At 37.6% G+C, this 23,658-nt stretch overlaps 1 protein-coding gene across 1 annotated transcript; it reads left to right on the forward strand.

The window, feature by feature from the left end:
• The first annotated feature begins 583 nt into the window (after nucleotides 1-583).
• Nucleotides 584-8,592, forward strand: LOC128868849 (coiled-coil domain-containing protein 96-like). The gene is made up of 4 exons (XM_054111392.1): nucleotides 584-1,921; nucleotides 5,699-5,803; nucleotides 5,874-5,970; nucleotides 8,186-8,592. The coding sequence occupies exons 1-4, from the start codon at nucleotides 695-697 to the stop codon at nucleotides 8,590-8,592; spliced, it is 1,836 nt and encodes a 611-aa protein (XP_053967367.1). The 5' UTR covers nucleotides 584-694.
• Nucleotides 8,593-23,658: the final 15,066 nt, after the last annotated feature.

A 23,658-nucleotide genomic window follows, 5' to 3' on the forward strand; every position in this document is an offset into this window, starting at 1 on the left:
AACTAAAGGACCGTAGCGACGGCGAAGAAGAAGAATACTGTACTCTTTGATGGGGTTGGTGCCCGCCATAGTCGAGTGAATTTGTACCTGAATATTCATACGCAGAAGATGATGCGCGTCCAGATATTGAACAAGGGATGTGTGCACCTTTCATAAATTTATGCCTTGCTTATTTTCTCATCTGCTACATGAGATACAGTTCAAAATAATAACTGAGTGATAACCAGTAAGGGTTCATATTCTGATACCTGTATTCAGAAGATTCTTCGTTACTTTTTTTGAAGAGAAAAATCCATTTTGCATATAAAAGGCGGCATTGGCTATGAACTTTGTGAAGTGTTTCATAAGAACTTATCCAGATACGTTGCGATCAAGTCTATTTTCTGATTAATAAATAAATGAGAAATCAAATTTGTGTCTAAATTTCTTCCTTATCTGCGCTGAAGCTGAGCTTGAAAACTTGGTGATCGTTCTACTGGCAGAAAAATATTTTTCTATTCAACTGTTCCCAAGTAGTTTGCACAGTTTCTCAAATCAAAGTTTCGTTGAAATATAATTTAGTTCTTCAAAGGCAGTCATTTGTTACAGTCTTGAGTTTTTTTATTTTTTCACATTTTTTTAAAGATTCTTTATTTTCTTACAATTTTGTATATTTTTTGTTTTTTGTGTATCACTTTGTAAACATTTCGGCCAAATGGAACTGGAAGAAGCCGCAGATGAGCCGTATGGCTTTGACGAGTTGACGTCATCGAAGCTTTTGTCTGCTACTACAACTAGAACGGAAGGATCTATAGATTCCGATATCCATGTTGACGCAATAGGAACTAAAAAGGAAAAACATGTACATACTTCAAAGTATAGATACTGTAGTGGATTGGAAGAGGATGATGAAATTTTGTTGGAGATTAAGGCGTTTGAAGAGGAACAGTCGTCAGAATCAATCGTAGAAGAAGAAGAAGTTGGGTTGGTACATCGCTTAAGGCTTAGCGCACTGGAACAACTTGCGGCAGTGCCAGATATAGAAAGTATCTCATCATCTTCGACATTTGTATATGAAGATTTCCACAAAGCTCGTGAAACCCAAAGTATCGATTCGAGATTAAAAGGAAAATTTGTGGATCCACTTACAGGCCTAGATATAGAAGAACCAGTTAGTTCAGATCAAACCGAAGATTTGGAATATGATTTTGTTGATATGGATGAATTTGCCGAAGAAGAAACGGAAGAACCCGCACTTACAGATATCACTGAAGATAGTGAATTATTAGAGCTCGAAAAATGGGATGCTGATAGGGAAAAAATCGAGGAGACAAAATTGGTGCAGCCAGATTATGAAATTATTGATTTCGGCTTCGATAAACAAACACCTTCAGCTTCAGAATTGGACTTCGAGCAGGCATTGCGGGAAGAAACACAGCGGCAAAACGAGGCAATCGTAAATTTATTTGTCGAAAACTTAATTGATTTAGTTGTTGACACAGTTCAATATAAGGATCCCCGAGAAATACTACGTAAGTCCATTGATAAACGAAAATTGATGGATGAGATTAATGAAAAGCTCGGCGAACTCGAATCGGAACAGATCGTGCGCGCGTGCCTCCATCAAGGTGTAGTTAAATATCATAAACGTAAAGGACTTTTTCGCGCAATTATGGGTGATACACCGAAAAGTATTGAATATTTCATGGGGAAATTTCAAGAGCAATTGCAGAAATACGATGAAGTGATGGGAAAAGAGGAAGAATTGATGATGTCAACCAAAGTAGAGAAAGAGCATTTAAAGGAGGTAGTGGTTGAGAAAGAGCGTACAGTTGAGGCAAAGGCTAAAGAATTTGAAGAGCTTGTAAGGAAAGTGCTCTTACCGTTTGAAGGCGCAGCGAAGAAGTCACAGAAGGCCGATAAAAATTTTAATTATAGCCAAGTAAGCTGAAAGTGAACAATTTTTTGCGATAAAAATAGCTTTTAATGCACACAAAGGTAATAAGAAGAGACGAAGTCAAATGCGTAAAATATTTTTCATTAAATTTTTCAAACCTGGTACAAAATACAAAAAGCAAAACGTAATCAGTTTCCTACAAAGTTCTAAAATTGGCAAAAGAAATTCCAGAAAAATTCCAGGTCTGCAGTTTTATAGCCCAATAAATGTTGGTTGAAATATGTGCCTGTTTAAGCAGCTTAAAATTAGCGTTGATTTTTCATAATTTTTTTTTTTTTGTTGACGGTGTAATACGTTTGCCTTCATATAAATAAAGCTCGAATTTTTAAAATTATATAAAATATATATATTAAAAAATTACAAAAATTCGACATTTTTATGAGGGTAATTTGTTGAAGTTTTTTGAATTTTGTACAAAGTTTGAAATGTTAAGTTTTTTGTGGGGAATAAACTATATTTTTATGAAAAGAAAAACAATGAGCGCGTGAAAATTAAGTGATTTTCATGATTTTTTTTTTATAAGTAGAGATGATTATTTGAGGATCGGACAAACCATAATTTATTTAACATACAGGGTGAACGATATGAAGTGTTACCTATTCAAAACACCATAACTTTTTTGTGTGAAATTAGTTTTTATTGATTTCAAAGACAAAATTGTTCAAAAATGACTACAATTATAACATATATTTACTTTAGCTCGATATGACCACCTTTTGCCTTGACTATAGCCTTCAAACGGTCAAAAAATGAGTTGCGTGCTGCACGAATGTGATCTTGAGGTATTTTGGCCCATTCTCGCATATTCGCTTTTTTCAGCGCATCCATACTGGCATATTTTTTAGTCCTCATCTTGCTCTCCAAAATGGACCAGATGGAATAGTCCATCGAACTTGCGTCCGGCGAATTCGAAAGCCATTGTGTGGGCGAAATAAAGTGTGGAACCTGATTTTTTAACCATTCGTGGTTCACACGAGCTTTATGAGACGGTGCCGAGTCCTGTTGGAACGTCCACGACCGAAGTGTTTGCGTGTCCACGGCTCTAAAGCAGCTTGTAAAACTTTTTCCCGATAATAAGTCGCATTCACTTTGACACCAGGCTCGATAAAAACGATTGGAGAGCGTCCATCAGCGGTCACGGCGGCCCAAATCATTACTTGCGATGGGAAATTGCTTCGAGTGGCCATACGTAGGCTCAAATTCTCGTATGAGCTTTCGGTCAAGTAAACACGATCGTTTTGCGTTTGGGAGATTTTTTTTCATCAGAAAACACAAACAAGGAAATTCGCCACGTTCCTGCAAGCGCAATAACTCCTTTGCTCTTTCGCACCGAACTTTTTTTGCTGGGGTGAAAGATCGTGTGCTTTTTGGAACTTGTAAGCCTTGACCGTAAGCTCATTTCTCAATATGCGTCGAATGCTGTCTTGTGATATTTTCAGTTCTTTGGCCATTTTTCTTCCACTTCGACGTGGATTTCGTTCAAGTCGAGCCTTCACTTTCCGAACCATTTCTGGCGTTGTTGCGGTTTTTTTTGGTCTACCTCCATAGCGTTTTGCGATGCTACCAGTATCATTGTAACGTTTTATAGTACGATACACAAACATTTTATTCACTTTGAGGTGACTGAGCTCACGAACCATGGCTGGTTGTGATTTTCCAGCTAAATATAATGCAATCACACTATTACGTTTGAATTCCATTACAGAAAAAAAAAAAATTCAACAAAACTGAGACGCAAATGCTTTTGATGGCTTATAAAAAATATATTGAACTGTCATTAGAACAATTTTGACGTTGATGTCACGAGCTGTTTTACAGATACAAGCAGTGTGAAGTTGGTAACACTTCATATCGTTCACCCTGTATATTCGACTATACTGACACAAACTTTTATTAAAAAATATTAAAAATTACAATTGTTATATAATTAATGTAATGACGTCATAAAAAACGGATGCACCCTGGTGGCCACGATACAACGGTGAAAAATCATCTGAAAGCAAAAAACTGAAAAAATTCTTCGTCGTACGTGGCGGTTTTTTTTTTGTTTTTTTTTGAGAAAATGGTGCAGGTTTGAAAAATGAGTTTGTGTTTTTAACCTCTTTTTTGTTTTCTAAAGGATTGAAAAAATATTAGTTTTTGGAATTTTTTAGAATTGCAATGTACGGCTGTAGCCAATACATGTACAAAAATTAAAAAAAAAAGAATCTAAATCGGTACATAGGTCTTCGAGAAATCGAGGCCACCGTGTTCAGAAAAGTGGTTTTGAGAAAAACGCGTTTAAAGTTTTCATTGGCGGCGCTCAGTGAGACCGCTCAGTATTAAGTAGCGATAATTGAAATGATATGTAAAGTATAACTTCGTCAATTTTAAAGATTTTAAGTTAAAATTTTTTTTACAGATAAATAAATTATTGAAATAATCAAATTTTCTAAAATTTATTTCATTTTAAGACTTCTGCTAAAATATTTCGGAAAAATATTAGTATTTAAGTGAGCTGTGTTGAATTGAAAGTACCTCCAAGGCGAGTCTATTAAAGGTGGTGTTGGTAAATCAGCTGATTTGTTTTTTTCTTTCGCCGTGTCCATGCAGCTGTCAGCACAGAATAAAACAAGGCGAATTAATTTTTTGTTTTTTACTTTTCCAATACTTTGCCGTGACAATCAAACGTACAAAACATTGTTGTTGATCTAGTGCCACCACCTTTAACACATTGACTGCCACGTCGGCCATATATGTGTGACATTGTACTATGCGGTTTACGCCACGTCGGACACTTATGTCCGACACGTCTATTATTCTCTCTCGCCATATCACACAGCAACGATTGACGATAAATATGATTTTATTGCAATAATAAAATATATGGCTTCCCATGAAATTTCTGTTATAGTGGCTTCGGCGCAGCTCAAAAAAAAATTTTCTTTTCGACATTCCGTAACACAAATATTATCAACCAATATAACGCGATGAAGTCTTCTTGTTTACTGAGCATGAGCTTTGACTTGTTTCTGTTTGCAAAAATAACGGATTCAAACATCAAAATACATTGTCGTCATATAACGTTGTTTGGTGTTTGTTTGCAAAAACAACATATTCCCAATTGTTTTGTTTTTGCAAAACGAAGTAGAGCTTGTAGGACGACGATGTATTTTGATGTTTAAACAATGTTTTTGTCGTGCATATATGTCCGCCATGGCCCTGAGTTAAAAAAAGTCGGTAGGCGCCACGTGGAACATATGTGTGTGACATACTAATTAGTTAAAAACTCCCTGTTTCAAAGCAGAAAATTCCAATTTTGACGTCTCTGATGAGATTAAAAAAAAAATGCTGTGGCCCCAGAGCATCTTATTTGCTGAAAGTGCCTTGGCAGTCAAAGTGTTAATCAATGCGCCTTGAATGCCTCCAAAAATCTCATTATCTTGCTTCCTTTGAAAAAATATTTAAAAAATTGCATGCTGGCCGCCTAGGCTTGAACTCTTCTATCATCTGATTAAATTTTTGGGAAAAATATATACTTAAGAATAAATTTTTTTATGCATAAGTCGACTGGTGGAGTAATTTTCACATCGGTCTTACGCAAGTCTTAGAATTTTTCCTAACAATTTTGGCGTATGTCTTAAAATATAATAAGTTTTATAAATTACGTTGAAAAATCAATACCGATTTTTTGTATAGAAAGAGATGCACCCTAAAGTACATACACACATATGTTGTATACATTTTTGTTTTTGTTTAATAGTGTGGAATTTATTCTTGCAGGATATAAATGCCCTTTTGAATCAGATCAACACGGCACGTATGGAAATATCCAATGTTCGATTTAAACTAATCAAAAAGCAACATTTATATGCTGAATTGAAAGAAGTAAAATTAAAACTGAAAATGTTATTTTGAGATATCTCTACAAACATTGTACCTTTAATATTTTTTATAGAAACTAAGCCAAATGCAAAAAATTGGTGATGGACTATGTTTGTCTCAGTTCGAAAATTTGCAAAATGAAGTCAAACAATTGGGCAAGAAAACTGAAGGTAAGTTTGCGAATACGAGGGTAACTATTTATATTGTGAGTCTAATAAAAATGAAATAGTTTAAGGATGCGAAAATCCATGATGTAGCGCTAGTCATGATTTTGTTGACTTCCGTTGACAGACTTCAAAGCTTTTGAGATGTTAAGGTATGACCATTTTTTTAGCCTTTGATAAATTATGTGGGAATTAAAGAGAAAAAATCCGTTTCACTACTAAATAAGCGTGCGATAGTTTCATTTTACCACAGCACACATGTTTTTGAAATACGTCCTTTAAAGAAGGATGCCACATATTTAATTAGTTATAGAAGCGATTTGCAATGGTAAACAGGGATTTAAAATACCTATATCAATTTTTGATTTGAGCCTCAATCGTAATAAATAATCTTACGAAAACCCCCGAATAAATGTGGGAACTACAAATCGATCACAAATGGCAGTGCTAGTAGAATAAAGCGGCCCTCAGACTATGCGATTTGTTGCACAATTTGAGTAGATTGTACCAAAAGCCTTAATGTATTAATCTAAGTTGTAGCAAATGGCAGCACAGTTGAATAACGCGGCCCTCAGATGATGCGATTTGTTGTACAGTTGGAGCAGATTGGGCCAAAAGTCGTAATGTATAAATCTAAGTTGTATAAAATGGCCTGCAGTAGTTGAATAAAACGGCCCTCAGACGATGCGATTTGTTGTACAATTTGAGTAGATTGTACCAAAAGTCGTAACGTATTAATCTAAGTTGCATCAAATGGCAGCACTAGTTGCATAAAGTGGCCGTCAGACGATGCGATTTGTTGTCCACTTTGTGCAGATTGTGCCAAAATTCGTAATGTATTAATCTAAGTTGTATTAAATGGCAGCACTAGTTGCATAAAGCGGTCCTCAGACGATGCGATTTGTTGTCCATTTTGTGTAGATTGTACCAAAAGTCGTAATGTATAAGTCTAAGTTGTATCAAATGGCAGCGCTAGTAGAATAAAGCGGCCCTCAGACAATGCGATTTGTTGTACAATTTGAGTAGATTTTACAAAAAGTCGTAACGTATTAAACCAAGTTGCATCAAATGGCAGCACTAGTTGAATAAAGCGGCCCTCAGACGATGCGATTTGTTGTACAATTTGAGTAGATTTTACCAAAAGTCGTAACGTATTAAACCAAGTTGTATCTGTAGCACAACCCGTTGTATGAAATTTACAATTTCTTTACTGTGGTCGTGTCATGTGAACGTCCGCAACGCATGTGCGCATGTTGTAAAATTTTATAACATTTTTTGTTCTCATTCTTACCACCTATGGAAGCACGTTGCAAGTAGCAGACTTGATAGCTGGGTAGATTGCATTAAGAAATTTGGTAATGCGTCAAAAGCTTGAGTAAAAAGTAAAAGTAAAAACTGCAAGCCTGGAGCTATCAATAGGATGTCTATGATTTTCTTAAAAATAAAATAGTAAAATTCGGAACGAACACATTTTTCTCATTTCATTTCACTTACTCACATTCTTGCAATCGAGCGCTGCATAAGCCGATATTTTATAAAAATTTTCGATGACTTTTTTAGGAATTTCTGAGTAGTTCCTAGCCTCTACCTACTTTCCTAGGTAACTCTACCTACTTTTAGTATTTGTAGTAAGTTAGTTTTCACAGTACCTGAATGCACTACGTGCAATGCAGCTGATTGCTTGTGGACTGTCGAAAAGTTAAGGCGTAATGCGTATTGCCTTTCGGTTATCGGCTCTATGACTCAGTGGCTTCTTTTTGCAAAGCCACTTTTTCCAGAAGGTGTTAAAATCTGCAGATAATTTTACAATCTATGGGCTCTGTTTTGTAGTCATCTTAAAAGTTTAACATTTAAAAACTCATTTTTCTCTTTCAACCACATTTTCGATAATTTACCATTTTCTTCCTTCTTTGCAACTCCGTTTATAATCAAAAGCTGAATATTTCTGTTGCTTATTTCGTCTGCACTCAGATGTATTGAAAATATAAACCTGTGAGAGGCTAACGACCAACATATCGCACGACCGGTCGCATGACCTACTTACAACGTGGGGGCACTCTATAAGGTTGCATTATAAAATTTAAAAGTTTCATTGAAACTGTCAGCTACATAGAATCCTAGATTCACAATAAAAATAGTGCCTTTCTTAATATATGTATGTAGTTTTACGCTTGCTATTACTATGTATTGACTCACAGTTTATATTTATTTGTAATATTAGAACGCAATACAGAACTTTCGAGAGCGCAAATTCGTCGTCAATTCGATGTGCATATCAGCACGCACTTGAAAGAACGCACACTAATGATGCGCAGTACGCTCTCAGTGCAGAAACTTTACCATCAGACTTTGCTGGAAGACCTTGAAGAAACTCGACGTCAACTTAACAAAGAAAGGCTGCTGCGTGACCGAATGCGTAAAGAAACCAGGGAATGCTATTTCCAAGGCGGCTTACTATTAAAGCCCGCCCTAATGCTTGACTACGACAACACTGTCGAGGAGGTGAACCAAAAGTCGATTACTATTTATTTGCTGCACAATCAATATAAAAAGATAAACGCGAAAGTTGCGCAATATGAGAAATTGCTTCAATCTGGTTTCACAAATAAATTAAAGGTGAACGATTGAAAGTTGTGCATATTTATTTTAAAGAAGATTTGAGTTGTATACAAGTTTAAAAATCGATCTGCCTTAATCCTCATAGGTGTAAGTGTTCGCAATCTGTCTATGCTAGTAATGCTAACATTGGCGTGAACTAAGCTTTCTTAAGCGGTGTATGGACGCTCTAACCGTTGTAACAACACGTTGTACAATGAGTTGGACGGCTGCTTAGTATACACGTTCCAACATGGTATACAACGCATGGCTAAGTCCACACTGCGGGAACTAGGCAGGCTGCAAAGAAGTGTATGCTTATGCATTACGGGTGCCATGAGTAGAAACTCCGGCGAAGATCTGAATACTATGCTTGATTTGCTCCCCTTGGATCTTAAAAGACAATAGGAAGCAATAAAAGCAATGTGTAGACTCCATAAATAAGGTTTCTGGCACGAAAACGGAACTTCGAGATACAGAGATATCTTTAAGTTGCTATCTGATCAGTATCTTGTCTTGTATTTGATGTCAGATTTCCATTGCGTGAGCAATGGAGCAATCCAGAATGCGTTCAGGGAGCTTTGACGGATATTTTCTTTACCGATGGGTCCAAGAATGACATAGGATCTGGAGTCGGATGGTACTTAAATGATAGTAATAAGTATCACTATGCCATGGGAGAAATGGTAACTGTTTTCCAAACGGAAATTTTTGCCATCCTGAAAGTAGCCGAATGGATAATCGAGAGGAAATGGAGCGGGAAACAGATTGGAGTTTTCAGTAACAGTCTGGCTGAACTGAAGGTCCTGGAGAATGCGAAGCAAACCTCAAAGATTATTCAAGAATATAAGAAGAAGCTTAATTCTGTCGCAAGACAAAACAGGCTTGTACTTATGAGAGTTCCAGGACTGCCAGGAAACTGCCGATGAATCGGCCAACCGTGGATCAGCGCCTGAGCCATAGCCAATAATCGGAATCAGTTCCGCAGGAATTATGAATAGGATCAGCGATTATGTAGGCAATCTACATAAAGAGCGATGGTCTGGTCTAGAACGCTGCAGAGCTGCAAAGTGTTTTGTGACAAGTCCGAACAGAAAACTGTCAAACTTTCTACTAAAACTTGGAAGGAAACACGTTCGGTTGATGGTCGGTATTCTTACGGGATACAACCCATGGGGTCAGCATATGACCACCATTGGAATCATCGAGAACCCGGTATGCCTGTCATGCTTGGAGGAGGCGGATAGCACTGAGCACTTTCTCTGTGCGTGTCCTACCTTTGTTAGAGCACGGCTACGAGTTTTGGGTCCCAATGTCGTGAGAATGAGTAATATTCGTTCTCTAAAACTGCAGAATATTTACAGATTTACCAAAGAATCTGGAAAATTCTCACGAGACTAACTACCACTGTCTCTATTCTTTACTATCTCTTTCTCTGATACTTTTCTCCTTTCCTCATTGTTTATCTGCTCCCTTTCCAAAGCTCTAAATACAATGAGCTTTTCAGACAGTATTTTAGGAGCCACCAAATCTCTAGGTGCACCTTGGCTCGACCAATTCAAATTTCAATTTCAATTTTCTCTGAATGATTTGCTCGTTTCTCTGTAGATTGTCCTTCTTTATGTTGTATTCGGTCGACCCTTACTTCCTTTTTTTCCTTGCGGGCATCATTCGAGGGCGGCATGCACTATTTCGCTCACAGGTTTGCGTAAGATGTGGCTGATCCAGCCATATTTTCTTTTCATAATTGGTTTGTTGACGCAAGTAATACAAAATTTGAATTTAGTATTTAGGAGAAATCCTCCAGTTATCCAGATCCCATTTAAATTGGGAAAAGCAAATCTGCCTTTTTTAACCGGTTGGCGATGTCAATGACGGTACGCCCCTCAATAATAACAATACTCCCAACGTAGTCCAACTGAGTAACCTCTTTTACAAGATTGCCATTATAATAATAGAGGGTGATTAAGTTTCAAGGGCCGGTGTTCATTACGTATGAAACAAAATATCGGTCAAATCGCCGCCGCGGCTTCAGCGGCACACCTCCATTCGATGGTCCAAATTTTCGATGACGCTGAGGCATAATTGAGGTTCTATGCCGTTAATGTGCCGAATTATCTCATCCTTTAGCTCTTGAATTGTTGCTGGCTTATCGACGTACACCTTTTCTTTCCAATAACCCCAAAGAAAGAAGTCCAACGGTATCAAATCACATGATCTTGTCGGCCGATTGACATCGCCGCGACGTGAGATTATTCGGCCATCAAATTTTTCGCGCAAAAGAGCCATTGTTTCGTTAGCTGCGGGACAAGTGGCACCGTCCTGTTGAAACCACATATCGTTCACATCCATATCTTCCAATTCGGGCCATAAAAAGTTCGTTATCATCTCACGATAGCGAACACTATTCACAGTAACTGCCTGACCGACCTCATTTTGGAAAAAATACGGCCCAATGATGCCGCCGGCCCATAAACCGCACCAAACAGTCACTCTTTGTGGGTGCATTGGTTTTTCGGCAATCACTCTTGGATTATGATTCGCCTAAATGCGGCAATTCTGTTTATTGACTTATTGACGAACCCACTGAGGTGAAAAAGTGCCTCATCACTGAAGATGATTTTCTTCACGAAGTGCGCGATATGCATTTTGATTTCAACGCCCGTTTTCATAATAAACTTGAATAACTTTATCGCGTTGCTCGATTGTATATCTTTCCATGGATCAAATTGAGTTAGTCTGGTATTGACAAATGTCAAATGAAATGCAGAAAAAACTTGACGTTTAGGTGTGGTTCACATTCAATATCGGCCTTTGAAATTTAACCACCCTTTATTAAATGTGTAGTGATGCTCAGTGTTGGCGTCGATTCGCATAGATTTAGTTTTATCGATGTTGATGCTGATACATTCTTCTGCGATCCGCAATATTTGTGCTTGCATATAGGCATGGCGATTTGATATAAAAACTTAGTCATCGGTGTACTTGAGGTCCCTTAACTTATAACGCAGCGCCCAGTCTATGCCATAACTTTCAATGTTAACAGTGGAGCACAGCATTCAAGGCTGTGATAATTAAAGCGGGCGCAAGGCACAACCCTGTCTCACTCCACTAGTAGACGAGAACGGTTCGGTGAGAAGACCATAATGCAAAACACATCACGAAGCTCCTTCATAATTGCTTTTAATTATGTTCATTATTTTCGGCGGAATCCCCTTGATTCAAGTTCTCTACAGATAAAGTTTCTTTTCCATGCGTCAAAGGCTTTCTTAAACTCTATGAAAGTGAGGAACAGGCTCGCATTTAGTTCAACTGACTGTTCGATCAATATTTAAATGGTGTTTATATAATATGTATGATCAGTGCGTGATTGCACTGGCCGAAAACCGGCTTGATTTCGCCGAATAAGGGCTTTTACTGGCTTTGCAATTCGACCCATCAGAATTATTATAAACATCTTGTTTATTGTATGTCGGCAGCAACGATATTCCTCTCCAATTGGAGCATTTCTTCTTGTCACTATTTTTATTCATTTTAACTACTACTGCTTCCTTCCAATCTGTCGGAATATTTTCTGTATTCTACACTTGCGCAAACAAGTCATGCAATTTCTCAGCTAGGCTATCCGGTATTCAATTTCATTGCCAAATCTTCAAACAAGGCGACTTCAAACAGTTGACAAAAATTAGAAATTTTCCAACCAGCTATTAGAAAAGTACTCAAGTGGGCCAGATATCTTCGAAGAGAAGCTTTTTGTATGGAATTTTGATTTTGTTTGAATACCTTTATTTCATGGCTTTTATGATATTACTAGCTCTAACCCGCGGCCCCGCTCGCGTAGAAAAAGTTTTGAGGGATTTAGGATATGTATATAAAAGAATTACAAACAATAATTTCATAGAAAATAATTTTTTATTAATAACCAAAATATTTCAATACCCGGCATCCGTTGCTATGCCTCGTTGAATAAAATCAAACCAACCAATCAGAAAAATATCAAGCAAAATTATTTTTATTAATTTTCTATCTCACCGTTTTTGAACTTTGCATTTGGGTCATAGTTGAACAGCTTATGCGGATTATGAAGTCTAGAGTGTGCTATAAATAGTGGGAAATAGGAAAACTATGATTTTTTAGATTAAATTTAAGCAAATATTCGATTATTAGTGACGAATGAGAGTGGTGGCGCGGCCTGGGGGCTGTGAGAAAGGAGTTCCATCATAAAAACATGCCTATAACCTTCATTGGGTGAAAATATGAATGTATACAAATTTTTACGTTATTTGGTGTTGTCGTTTCGTAGTGATGCGCGGACGTACAGACATTCACCTTTATATAGTAGTATAGATTTCGAAATTTTAATGATTATTTATGAAAAAATCTTAACTTATGGCAAAACTTACCAAAGCTAGTCACTGGCTACCACTCATTTTTATTTTGTTTTGATTTTAAAAAATAATACAGGAGTTCAATGATCACAAAAATTGATAGATGGGGAAGTCAATCAAACTACACAATATAAAATATAAGCAAAATCACCTATACTCCAAGTGGTAATGGATATGAGGTACACCTAGTAAACAACAGATAACAAATTTATATTTAGCTATTACGTCTCGAAAGGTAGCTAACGGAAATCTGGTTTTGTTTACTTTTCGAAACATTTGTTTCGCAGTGGTCATAAAAATATGATATGTCAAGTCTGTGTACAAAAGTTATCCAAAAAGTAAGTCTATTCATAAATCTAGAAAATCTCGTGTATTTGTGTTAATTCTTTTAAGTTATTTAGTTGTGTTCTTTGGTAAATTTACTCCTAAAAGTGAAAGGGTATATATGAGTAAGCAGTATCTCCCTTATTTGAGAAGTGTCATGAAGTTTATTTTAAGCTTGAAATTAAAATTAAAGTAAATAAGCGGTGCTTAAAATGTTTTGTTTAAGGTGTTATAAATATTTTACGGCTTGGTACAAGGTTAAAAAACGGGTACTTTACGTGTGCCAGTGCATCCAAAAATCACGTAGACGACTCTTATTACTGCCTAACAACTGTAAAGGGTAAAAAATAAGAAAAAATAAAACACTCGATAAGAATGAGTCATCAGTGCCAAAGCAGTTACCATAATTTTCAGACACTCCTGTATGGTTGAATACAGCGAAGCAGGCGCTTTTTCGGTTGTAGAGATATTTTGGCTTCAACAATTACGGAACCACATTCGTGATTAGTAGTCAAGTTTAGGTTTGACGAAAATAAAATAAAACACGATTATAAAAAAAATAAAATATAGAGATCTTACACATTCGAGATTATTAAAATTTAAATTATTTGTATACTAACTTTGTAATTAAAACTATCAGAAATACACTCGGAGGTTTGCCATTGCCTGCCGCGGAGCGACCGTTATTAGAAAAATGTTTTTCTTAATTTTGGTGTTTCACCGAGATTCGAACCAACGTTCTCTCTGTGAATTGCGAATGGTAGTCACGCACCAACCATCCGGCTGCGGCGGCCACCATAATAGGTGCATATTAAGGACGCTAAACGGGGTTAGTAGCAAAATAGCACTTGACATTAATCGGCAGCACTCCCAATGTAAATGCTGTAAAAGCAAAATACCGACCTATGTGATTGTAGTAAGAACTGAGGTAGACTGGCGACTCTGGCCGTAGTTGAATTGATACTCGTACATAAAAAATAAAAATTTTACTGCGATATAGAAAAGCCTTCCGCTCACTTCCACGTTTAAAATCAGTGATATTACAGCCTATCTAAGAAACTGCAGGCTTTTGAGGGTGTCAAGTCACACAATTTGAGAGCATATTATGACTTTGGAGAAGTGGGGTAAGAGAGAGACTGAATTGGAGGAGGATTGTTGCTGAAGCTATGGTCCACCACAGACTGTGAAGTTAAGAGAGAGAGAGAGAGAGAGAGAGAGAGAGAGAGAGAGTGGCTCTGTAAAGTTATTGTTATTGCAATACGTGGTGGCATCATATTCAGCTGCATTATAATAGGTCCGTTCATAAATCAAAAGATTTTTAACAATAACAATAGCAAATAATTTGTAACAATTGTTGCAAATTACCATTATGAGAGCAGAGCAAAATGACATTTCTTTTTATAAGGAAGTTGCAAGTTTTTACTGGATGAATTTTGACATGCAAGAATCTCAATTTCAGGCGGCCGCCGTATCCGAATGGGTTGGTGCGTGATTACCATTCGTAATTTACAGAGAGAACGTAGGTTCGAATCTCGGCGAAACACTAAAATTAAGAAAAACATTTTTTTTTAGCTATAGCCCCTCGGCCCCTGTAGGCCCCTTCATTTGTGGAACAACGTCAAGACGCACACCACAAATAGGAGGAGGAGCTCGGCCAAACACCCAAAAGGGGTGCACGCGCCAATTATATATATATATACTAGCAAACCCGGCCCCCTTCGCTGGGCACACTAAAATAGAATAGATATGGTTTAGAACAGAAAATATATGATTTTCATATTATTTATTTCTTTATTCAAGCGCTTTGGCGTAAACAATATTTTTTGTTTTTCAATTTGTTTTTGAGTAAATATAAAATATAAATTGAAAATCAGGAAAAAAGAGGATTGCTTTTAAATTTCAAATCAACGCATATGAATAAACAATCGTCTTTTTTCCTGATCATCCATGAATTTTTCGTTTCAATTTATATGTTTTATTAAGCATTGGAGCTTTTTTAACCATTATCCATTTATATTTAAAAAAAAAAAAAAAAAACGAAAAAAATTGTTTTTTCCACGAACACATAATTTCATTCGGATTTCACATTAAATTCTCAAATTTCGTAAGAAATTATTCACTGTTCCAAAATCCACTCCAAAAAGATTCACAAACAATTTTTACATGTTGCACTTACGTTTTTTCCTTATGGCATCCAAATCAGAAAGAAATATTGACACATTGTAACTCACACTGTCAATTTGACAGTTCAGTTCCGCCCCAAGCGTTAAAAAAGTAAGCGACATTATGGCTGGTGCAAAAGAACACTGTACCCGTTGCCAGTGCTCCGAATTACAACCAAACTTTACGAAACCCATTTTCAATACTTACTTAACAATGTGCGTAAATTTGGTTTAATTCGGTGCAAAGACACGGCGGGTCCACGTTTTGGCATATATTTCGAGGCCCTAGTCATCAATAGGTATGAAAATTACCCCGTATTAAAGCACTTATCAACAGCTTTCATTTGATATCCATATTGTACAAACACATTCTAGGGCCCACGTTTTGGTCTCTATCTCGAGACCCTAGTCACGGAGCAGATGGAAATACTCTGAACTAAAGCATTCACCAACAGCTTCCATTTGATACCCATATTGTACATACACATCCGAAGGTTACCCGGGTCCACGTTTTGACCTATATCTCGAGCCCTATTTCCAAAATAAAATATAATCCATGTTATTCGTGGATGATGTAGCTTTCGAATGGTGAAAGAATTTTTAAAATCGGTCCAGTAGTTTTTGAGCCTATTCATTACAACCAAACAAACAAACAAAGTTTTCCTCTTTATAATATTAGTATAGATATATATATATATGTAGAATCTGAATCTGCTAGGAACGATGTTTTAAGGGGTTATATACAGTTAAAAGGCCGAAAAAAGCGAATTTTCCACACTTTTTTCTGAGCAAACTTTTAAATTTATTTATTTATTTATCTAAAAATTTGTTCACATATTATGTTACCTTTTAACTGTATTTTAAGACTTAGTATTAGTAAAAATAAAAATACAGCTGATCTCCGGGAGCTCGTCTCAAAACAGACGTTTTGCGGTGACCAATATATCTCTGAACTGGATCTTCTGAAATTAAAAAGCCAAACAGATTTCGTTAAAGTAATGTTAAATCTAGTAATTAATCGAAGGAATAAGCAAAATAAATTGTTTTGTCATAATGGCGGTTTCTCAAAAACTAATCGGTTTAGCCGTTTTTTAGAATTGGCCACCGACTTTGAAAACACCATTTTTCTGCGTGTATTCGTAAATAAATGTACATAAAGAAAATAAAATTAAAAAAACCATTTTTTTTTAATTCTAACTGTATACCTATTACCCCTTCAAAGATTGATTGCATATTTAAATTTTCATAATTTTTCATTTTTCAGATTCTTTTTGCGTACTTTCTAGAAATAATATTTCGAACAAAACAGAAATCAACACAAAAATGAGAAAAATAACAATATTTATTGTAAATCTATGTAATTTTTAAGTTACGCCTTCATTTTCTTTGGCAGTGGAAAGTAGAAGCCAAAAAGCAATATTAAATTTTGTTTACCCACTCGTATCCAATAAATATATGTATGTATAAACATAGATAGAATAGAACAGTTTGAAACCTTTTTCTTAACGGGTATTCGCATTCGGAGGCAAAGCAATGCCCAACTCTGTGCATAGTATTCACGTTCTTAGGTCAACTCTACTGCATATTGTATATATTTACATCTATATGGCTCTCTCGACTCTGAGCGCTGTACACCTTGACAATCAGTGAAATTTCCCCTTAGGCTGTTTTACTCGCACCAAGTGAGCTGTTGTGTTTCTCGCAATATGTTTGCCTGACTGGATGATTGTGTGCGAAGAAACGGAACAGATTTCATTTTCTTGTTTGCCTGTTGAGATGAGTTTTACTTTTTCGTTATACACCTACATATGTATGTATGTATGAACATTTTTAAATGAACAAATGCAGCGAAAAATATGTATGTAGCTCAACTAGATTCCAGATGGCCAGAGGTTAAGTGTTTGAGCTTTTGCGGCTGTATTGTATGGTTAGGTCAGGATGGGTTAAGTTAGATGGTTGCCACCAATGGTAATAATAGTATGCACTTGGAGCAGCGTGCACAGTTGAGTGTTTTATTTTTATTTATTTATTTATTGTTTTAATCTCATTGGGCACTTTTATGCAGATTTATTTCTTCTAACTTTCGTTTGGATATGGTCATTAAAATAGGTACGCTCCCTTTATCTATCTATTTGCTTGTACTGCTCGGACAAATTTAAAGCTATCATTGAAATTTCGATTTTTTTACAAATGGCAACACTGCTTCGTTGTGACTTTAAAATACCCGTTTTATTGAGGTTAATAGATTTGGTTATTTTCATAAAGTACCGTACCACCTTACAAGAAAAAAAAGTTCGTCATACACCCCTGAGTCTAAAATATCTTTGCAAGGTAATTTCGGACTTTTTTGCCCGTACTAAGGGGTCGCCCGTTTACAGTTTTCGTCATATCCTTGAAGTTTACGGTGGGATCTTATAGTCTGATATATAGATGTTTTTGTCTCGAGAAGACAATTTTTGTGTCTTCTAAAGGGCATAGACGTCTAGTGCCTCGTTTTAATACTTAAACGGCAGATTTCAGTTCTTGATGCCAATAAATCGTCACCGAAATTACATTGCACAAATACATTAGACTTTGGAGTATATGGCGCCATTTTCTATGTACGGTCTAATACACATATTGACTATTCGAAAATGACGAACCATATTGCGCATGTAGGAGGAAAAAAAAAGAGCAGCTCGTTTTTTCTCTTTTTATTTTTTATTTATTTTATTGTGTATGGGAATAAGTTTCCATCCTTTCTTAGCCAAAGTTAAGAATTATTTAAACAATTAAATAATACATGAAAATACGTCAACAGTGTGCCAATGGAAGCTACCACTTTACTCCAGCTTTCAGGCAGCATACGCATTCCTCTGACGAAAAATTCGAGTTCTTTTGATTTGATCCATTCACTGAGCAAGTTTGCGATGCTCTCGTAAGAAGTGAACCGCTCTCCCATAAGGGCTGACTACGTCGATCGGAACTGATGTTAATTGGAAGGTGCAATGTCTGGGGAATACGGCGGGTAGGGCAAGATTTTCCAATTTAGTCCCTCTAAATATTTCTGGACTGATTTAGCAACGTGTAGCCTGACGTTGCCATGCAGTGAAATCGGTTTGTCATTACTACCGTCCGGTTTTCTTTGAGAACTCGATTCAAACGCATCAGCTGTAGTCGGTAACGATCGACAGTGATGGTTTCAGATGGTTTAAGGAGTTCATAATAGATGACACCCTTCTAATCCCACAAGATGCACAACAATATTTAACATTCATATTTTTTTTTCGCTGTTGTTGTTGTAGCAACATAAACATTCTTCATATTTATGTACGGGGAATGCTGCTGGAGTGACAGTCCTTGGCCGGATATAAATCCGGGTCGTTTCGGTAACGTAGAACCGACTGTCGTGGAAACGGGTTTTTCGCTGTGTGTGGGTACCTGGTTCACCTGGAATTCTCCAACATTTTCGACGCTTAGGGCTACCATAATAGATCCATTTTTCATCGCCAGTGACGATGCGATGCAGAAAACGTTTTCTTTACTGCCGTTCAAGAAGCATCTCACACGTTTCTCAATATCCCTCTCTTTCAATTGATGTGGCGTTCAGTTACCTGCTTTCTGAACCATTCTCATCTCGCGCAAACGTTTACCGACGGTTGATCTGTCAACATCCAACTCTTTAGACAAAAATATCATCAAAGGTTCGGCATACGTCTTCCTCCAATAATTGTTGTAGCTGAGTATCTTCGAATTTTTTCGGTGCCTCTTCACGATCTTTATCACTCACGTCGAATTTGCCACTTTTGAAGCGTTGAAACCACTTTTCACAAGTTGTATTTGATGGAGCCTGATTACAGTAATTATTGATCAATATACGACACGTCTCAGCTGCACTTGTCGTTCTTTCTTCTGTTTTTCGGGACGAGCGTAGACAGTTCGGACGTCAGATAAAAAAGGATCTTTACGCTTTAAACGAATGTCAACTACTGCGATAGAGACCTCACTTGTACACCTTCAAATCACCAGCACATTACTAGAGCGAACACAAAAAGAGTATCAGCAGCGACACATCTTTTACGAGGGCGAAAACTTATTCCCATACCCAATAAAAAGTTTTGAACGTTTTATAGCTTTATTTCGACGCCAAAATAAACACATAGATATATGTATATGTTTATATGTATTGTATGTACAAAAGAACATTAAAGCTCTAGTACAATTAAAAAACTATTTTATCCTAAAAGTAGGCGCCGTGGTTCTGCAATGATGAGCTATTCGAATAAGTTTTCATTTTATTGCTTCCTATGCAGTCTATATTTAGGCTGTCGCAGTATTTTCACATGCCTCTGGTATATCTAAAACTTGCCTGCATACTTGATGGGTACTTATATACATACGAGTATATCGCCAACCTACCCAGTAAACATTGGGCAAATAATTGGAAAACTAATCTCATTTTTAAGTCTCACTCTCGGTAGTGAATGTGGAAATATGAGTAAAAATGTGGGTTGGTTTTCGAAAAACGGAATATTTCTTTATTCCAAGAGTGTGCACTTTTAATTAATGAATTAAATACATCAGCAGCTGTTACTAAAATTCGAATTTGTGAATTTATTGGTAAAGGAATACGATTGCCTAATAATTGGAGTATATCTGTTCTTAATGCATTTGTTCAGGTTATCTCTGAATCAAATGCAACATTTATAAAATCTGAATGTTCATAACTTTAATAACATTGATACCAAATTGCTTTTAAAATTACTGAAGGCTTATTAGTTTCGTCAGTTAAATATAAAAGTCGAAGAGTGGGAAATGCTGTCAATTCGAATCCCTTTTCATTGTTGAAGAGAAATATATGGCAATTACTGCATTTCTTGAAAATTTCTTAACATAAAAAGACAACTAAGTCCTCGCTGTTTTTTTGATGAAAATACAACTTTATTCTGAAAAAATGGTTACAAGTGAATCATTGAAAGTATTGCCCATCGCTGGCTACTACTTTTTCCCATCTTTCTGGCAGATCTCATATACCGTCGTGGTAAAACTGTTTATCTTTTGAGGCTATCCACGGATCAAGCCATTTTTTTATGTCTTCGTATGAATGGAACTTCTGGACAGCTAGACCACGTGCCATCGATCGGAACAGCTGATTATCGGACGGCGCAACATCTGGAGAATATGGCGGGTGGAGTGGGATTTCACATTTCAGTGTTTCCAGGATGGTTGTCATACTGTAGAATCACTTTTTCATGCCTCTCCGCATATTGCGACCGCTTCTCGCGCAGTGCTCGGCTCAATCGCAGCAATTGAAGTCGATACCGATCCCCAGTGATGGTTTCGCTTGGTTTTAACAGTTCATAATAAATAACACCAACTTGGTCCCACCAAATTCTTACCATAACCTTCGCAGCGTGAATATTCGGCCGAGGCGACGACGTAGAAGCATTACCTGTCTTGTGACTCTATGACTTTCTTTTCTTTGGATTGCTGTAAGGAATTCATTTTTCATCACCCGTAATGATGCGATGAAGAAAACCTTTCCTTTTTTGCCGCTGGAGCAGTTGTTCACAGGCGAAACGTCGAAAAAACGACGTTCAACATGACTTGGTTTTAGATCATAAGGAACCCAAGTCCCCTGTTTCTGAATGATTCCCAAAGCATGCAATCGCTTGGAAATGGATTTACGGATAACTCCTAATACTGAAGCAAGCTCTTCTTGCGTTTGACACGGATCCTCATTGAGCAATGCCTCCAATTCAGCGTTTTTGAAGGTTTTTGGCCTTCCTTCACGCGGACGGTCGTCAACATTAAAATCACCGTCTTTGAAGCGACGGATTAAAATCACCGTTCATTGTTTCATTTAAAGCAGCATCTCCATAAATTTTTTATAGTTCTCGATGTGCTTCAGCCGCCGTTTTTTTCGAATGAAAGAGGAACATCAACACTTCCCGCATATGACGATTATTCGGCACAAAATCAGACATTTTCACGTAACCAAAGTATACGATACCAAAACAAAATCACTAATGTGTCGAAGCAGCGGGAACTTAGTTGCGCATCTATAGTTTTGTGTGGTAATATTTCGTAGTAATTTTTTTTTTTGTGACCTTCTGTGCCTTGGCGTGTAGCAGAAGAGAGAGACCTGACGTCTGAGCTTTAAATTAATTAAAAAGGAAATGTCACACCAGTCACGTTGAAGAGAATACAGAAGACGTGGCCAACATCAGACCATTAATCGGCTCTCATCGAATTTGAACGAATCAGCTGATTTGTTGAGGTAACAGTGGTAATGACAGCGATCAGCAAAAACTGTGATTGTGGTAGTGAGAAACAAATTGCTTTTATTACTTCGTTGTCAGCTGAGTAACGTCTGATTGGAGGAGTGTAAGAAAACGTGTGAAATGAGTTGGCTTTATTTTGCTTACAAAACCCCTGTAACGTAACAGCCAAAGTTACTCCCACAAGTTTGCTTCGAATGGCCAAACCCTGTAATCTACCATCCCTGGCACCAGTGATTGTGAAACGAATGTTTTCGAATATGTAACACGAATCGTCTTGTAAGTGGAAGATCAGCAGAACGGGACTCACTTGACAAGTAATGTTTAAGATATTAGTACGGTATAAAGCGACGCGTTTATATGACGAAGATAATCTGATATGAAATCGATAGTTCAAATGATAAATGCAAAATCACAAGAAACAATAAGTAACACAATACTGCCACTCGAATAAAGCGACAGTGCAAAGTTTGCGTTTCGCTAAGTGATAGGAAAAACTGTATTCACCCCATTCAAACTAGTCTATATTTGCATACCTGCTAAGGATCTTCCAGAGTTACCTGTGCGAGCGCGAACTTCTGTACGACACACCAGATGGTCAGAAAACTAAAGCGATAACGTCTTGTGCAGCTCAAGGATCTATTCTCGGTCGCGATCTTTGGAACCTGAGCTACGCCGGATGCAGAATGCGTATAGAAATGCCAGAAGATACATACCTCGTTGGATATGGGAACGATATAAAGGCGATGATATCAGCGCGAGATACCGATTGTGCTAGGAGGAAGCTGAACCAGTCATGTTAAGGATCCAATTTTGGCTTGAGGAATATGGCCCGGAACTCGTCAAAAGTAAGACCGAAGTCATCCTGATGAGACGAGCTCATATGTCAGTCGGGGTCAGCAGGCAACTAGGCGACACATCCCTAGTGACTCAAAAAGCGTTGAAATACCTAGTCTTTCAACTAGATTGCAGGTTTACGATCTGGACCCAGATAAGGCACGCGGCTACTAAAGCAGCGATGATCACGGGAATACTGAGCAAACTAATGGTGAACTTCGGTGGATCAACAGAGAGAAAAAGAAGGTTGATGATAGCCACCACAAATGCAATAATTTTGTAAGGCAGCAAAATATGGGGAGATGCGCTAAACTGTAAAGCCAAGCGCAAAGCACTGGAGGCTGTACAACGAACAGCGGCGCTCAGAGTTGCTTCAGCCTACCGCACTGTCTCAGGCGCAGCAGTTTTTGTGATCAGCGGGGAGGTACCTATCGACTTCCTGGCTAGAGAACGAGTGGATGCGTGGGATTCTAATAAAAAACATGCCACGATGAATGCCGCCAAACCGAGATGCCAAACCATGCATAGGTGCCAAAGCAGATGAGACACTGAATCGAGTGGCAAATGGACGACAAGGCGCATTCCTACAATAGATAAATGGGTTCAAAGAAACTTTGGGGAAGTGGGTTATTTCATGACTCAGTTCCTCTCGGGCCACGAACACTTCCGAAAATACCCATACTGCATGAGTAAGGTAAATAAGCCCAGGTGCATATACTGCGAAGCACCGAGCGATGATGGCGAACACACGTTCTTTAATTGCGGCAGATGGCTCGTGAAAAGAAATGCCCTGAGGGAGCAGATTGGCGACATAACGCCGACCAATGTGATCGGCAAGATACTTGAGCGTGAAGATAACTGGATACATTGACGCCGTATAAGATAGTCCTCGACGCAGTACAACAAAGCATAGCCTCGCAGATAGAGACATAAGAAGACGAGCCTGTGGCATGAAGTTGGCTAAAAGCGTGGCGGACCCAGACGTGGTGAATAGAATTGACCCATTTTATGGTCGTCGCTCTAGGTCCTCCCGAAGTAATGCAGCAAGTAGTTCCGGGAAGGGAGTCTTTCCCAAAGGGGAGGAGGGATTGTTTTGGTGGCAACACCACACGACATAGTAGACGAGGG

Source organism: Anastrepha ludens, chromosome 6 (genome assembly GCF_028408465.1).
Source record: "Anastrepha ludens isolate Willacy chromosome 6, idAnaLude1.1, whole genome shotgun sequence".
NCBI lineage: Eukaryota > Metazoa > Arthropoda > Insecta > Diptera > Tephritidae > Anastrepha > Anastrepha ludens.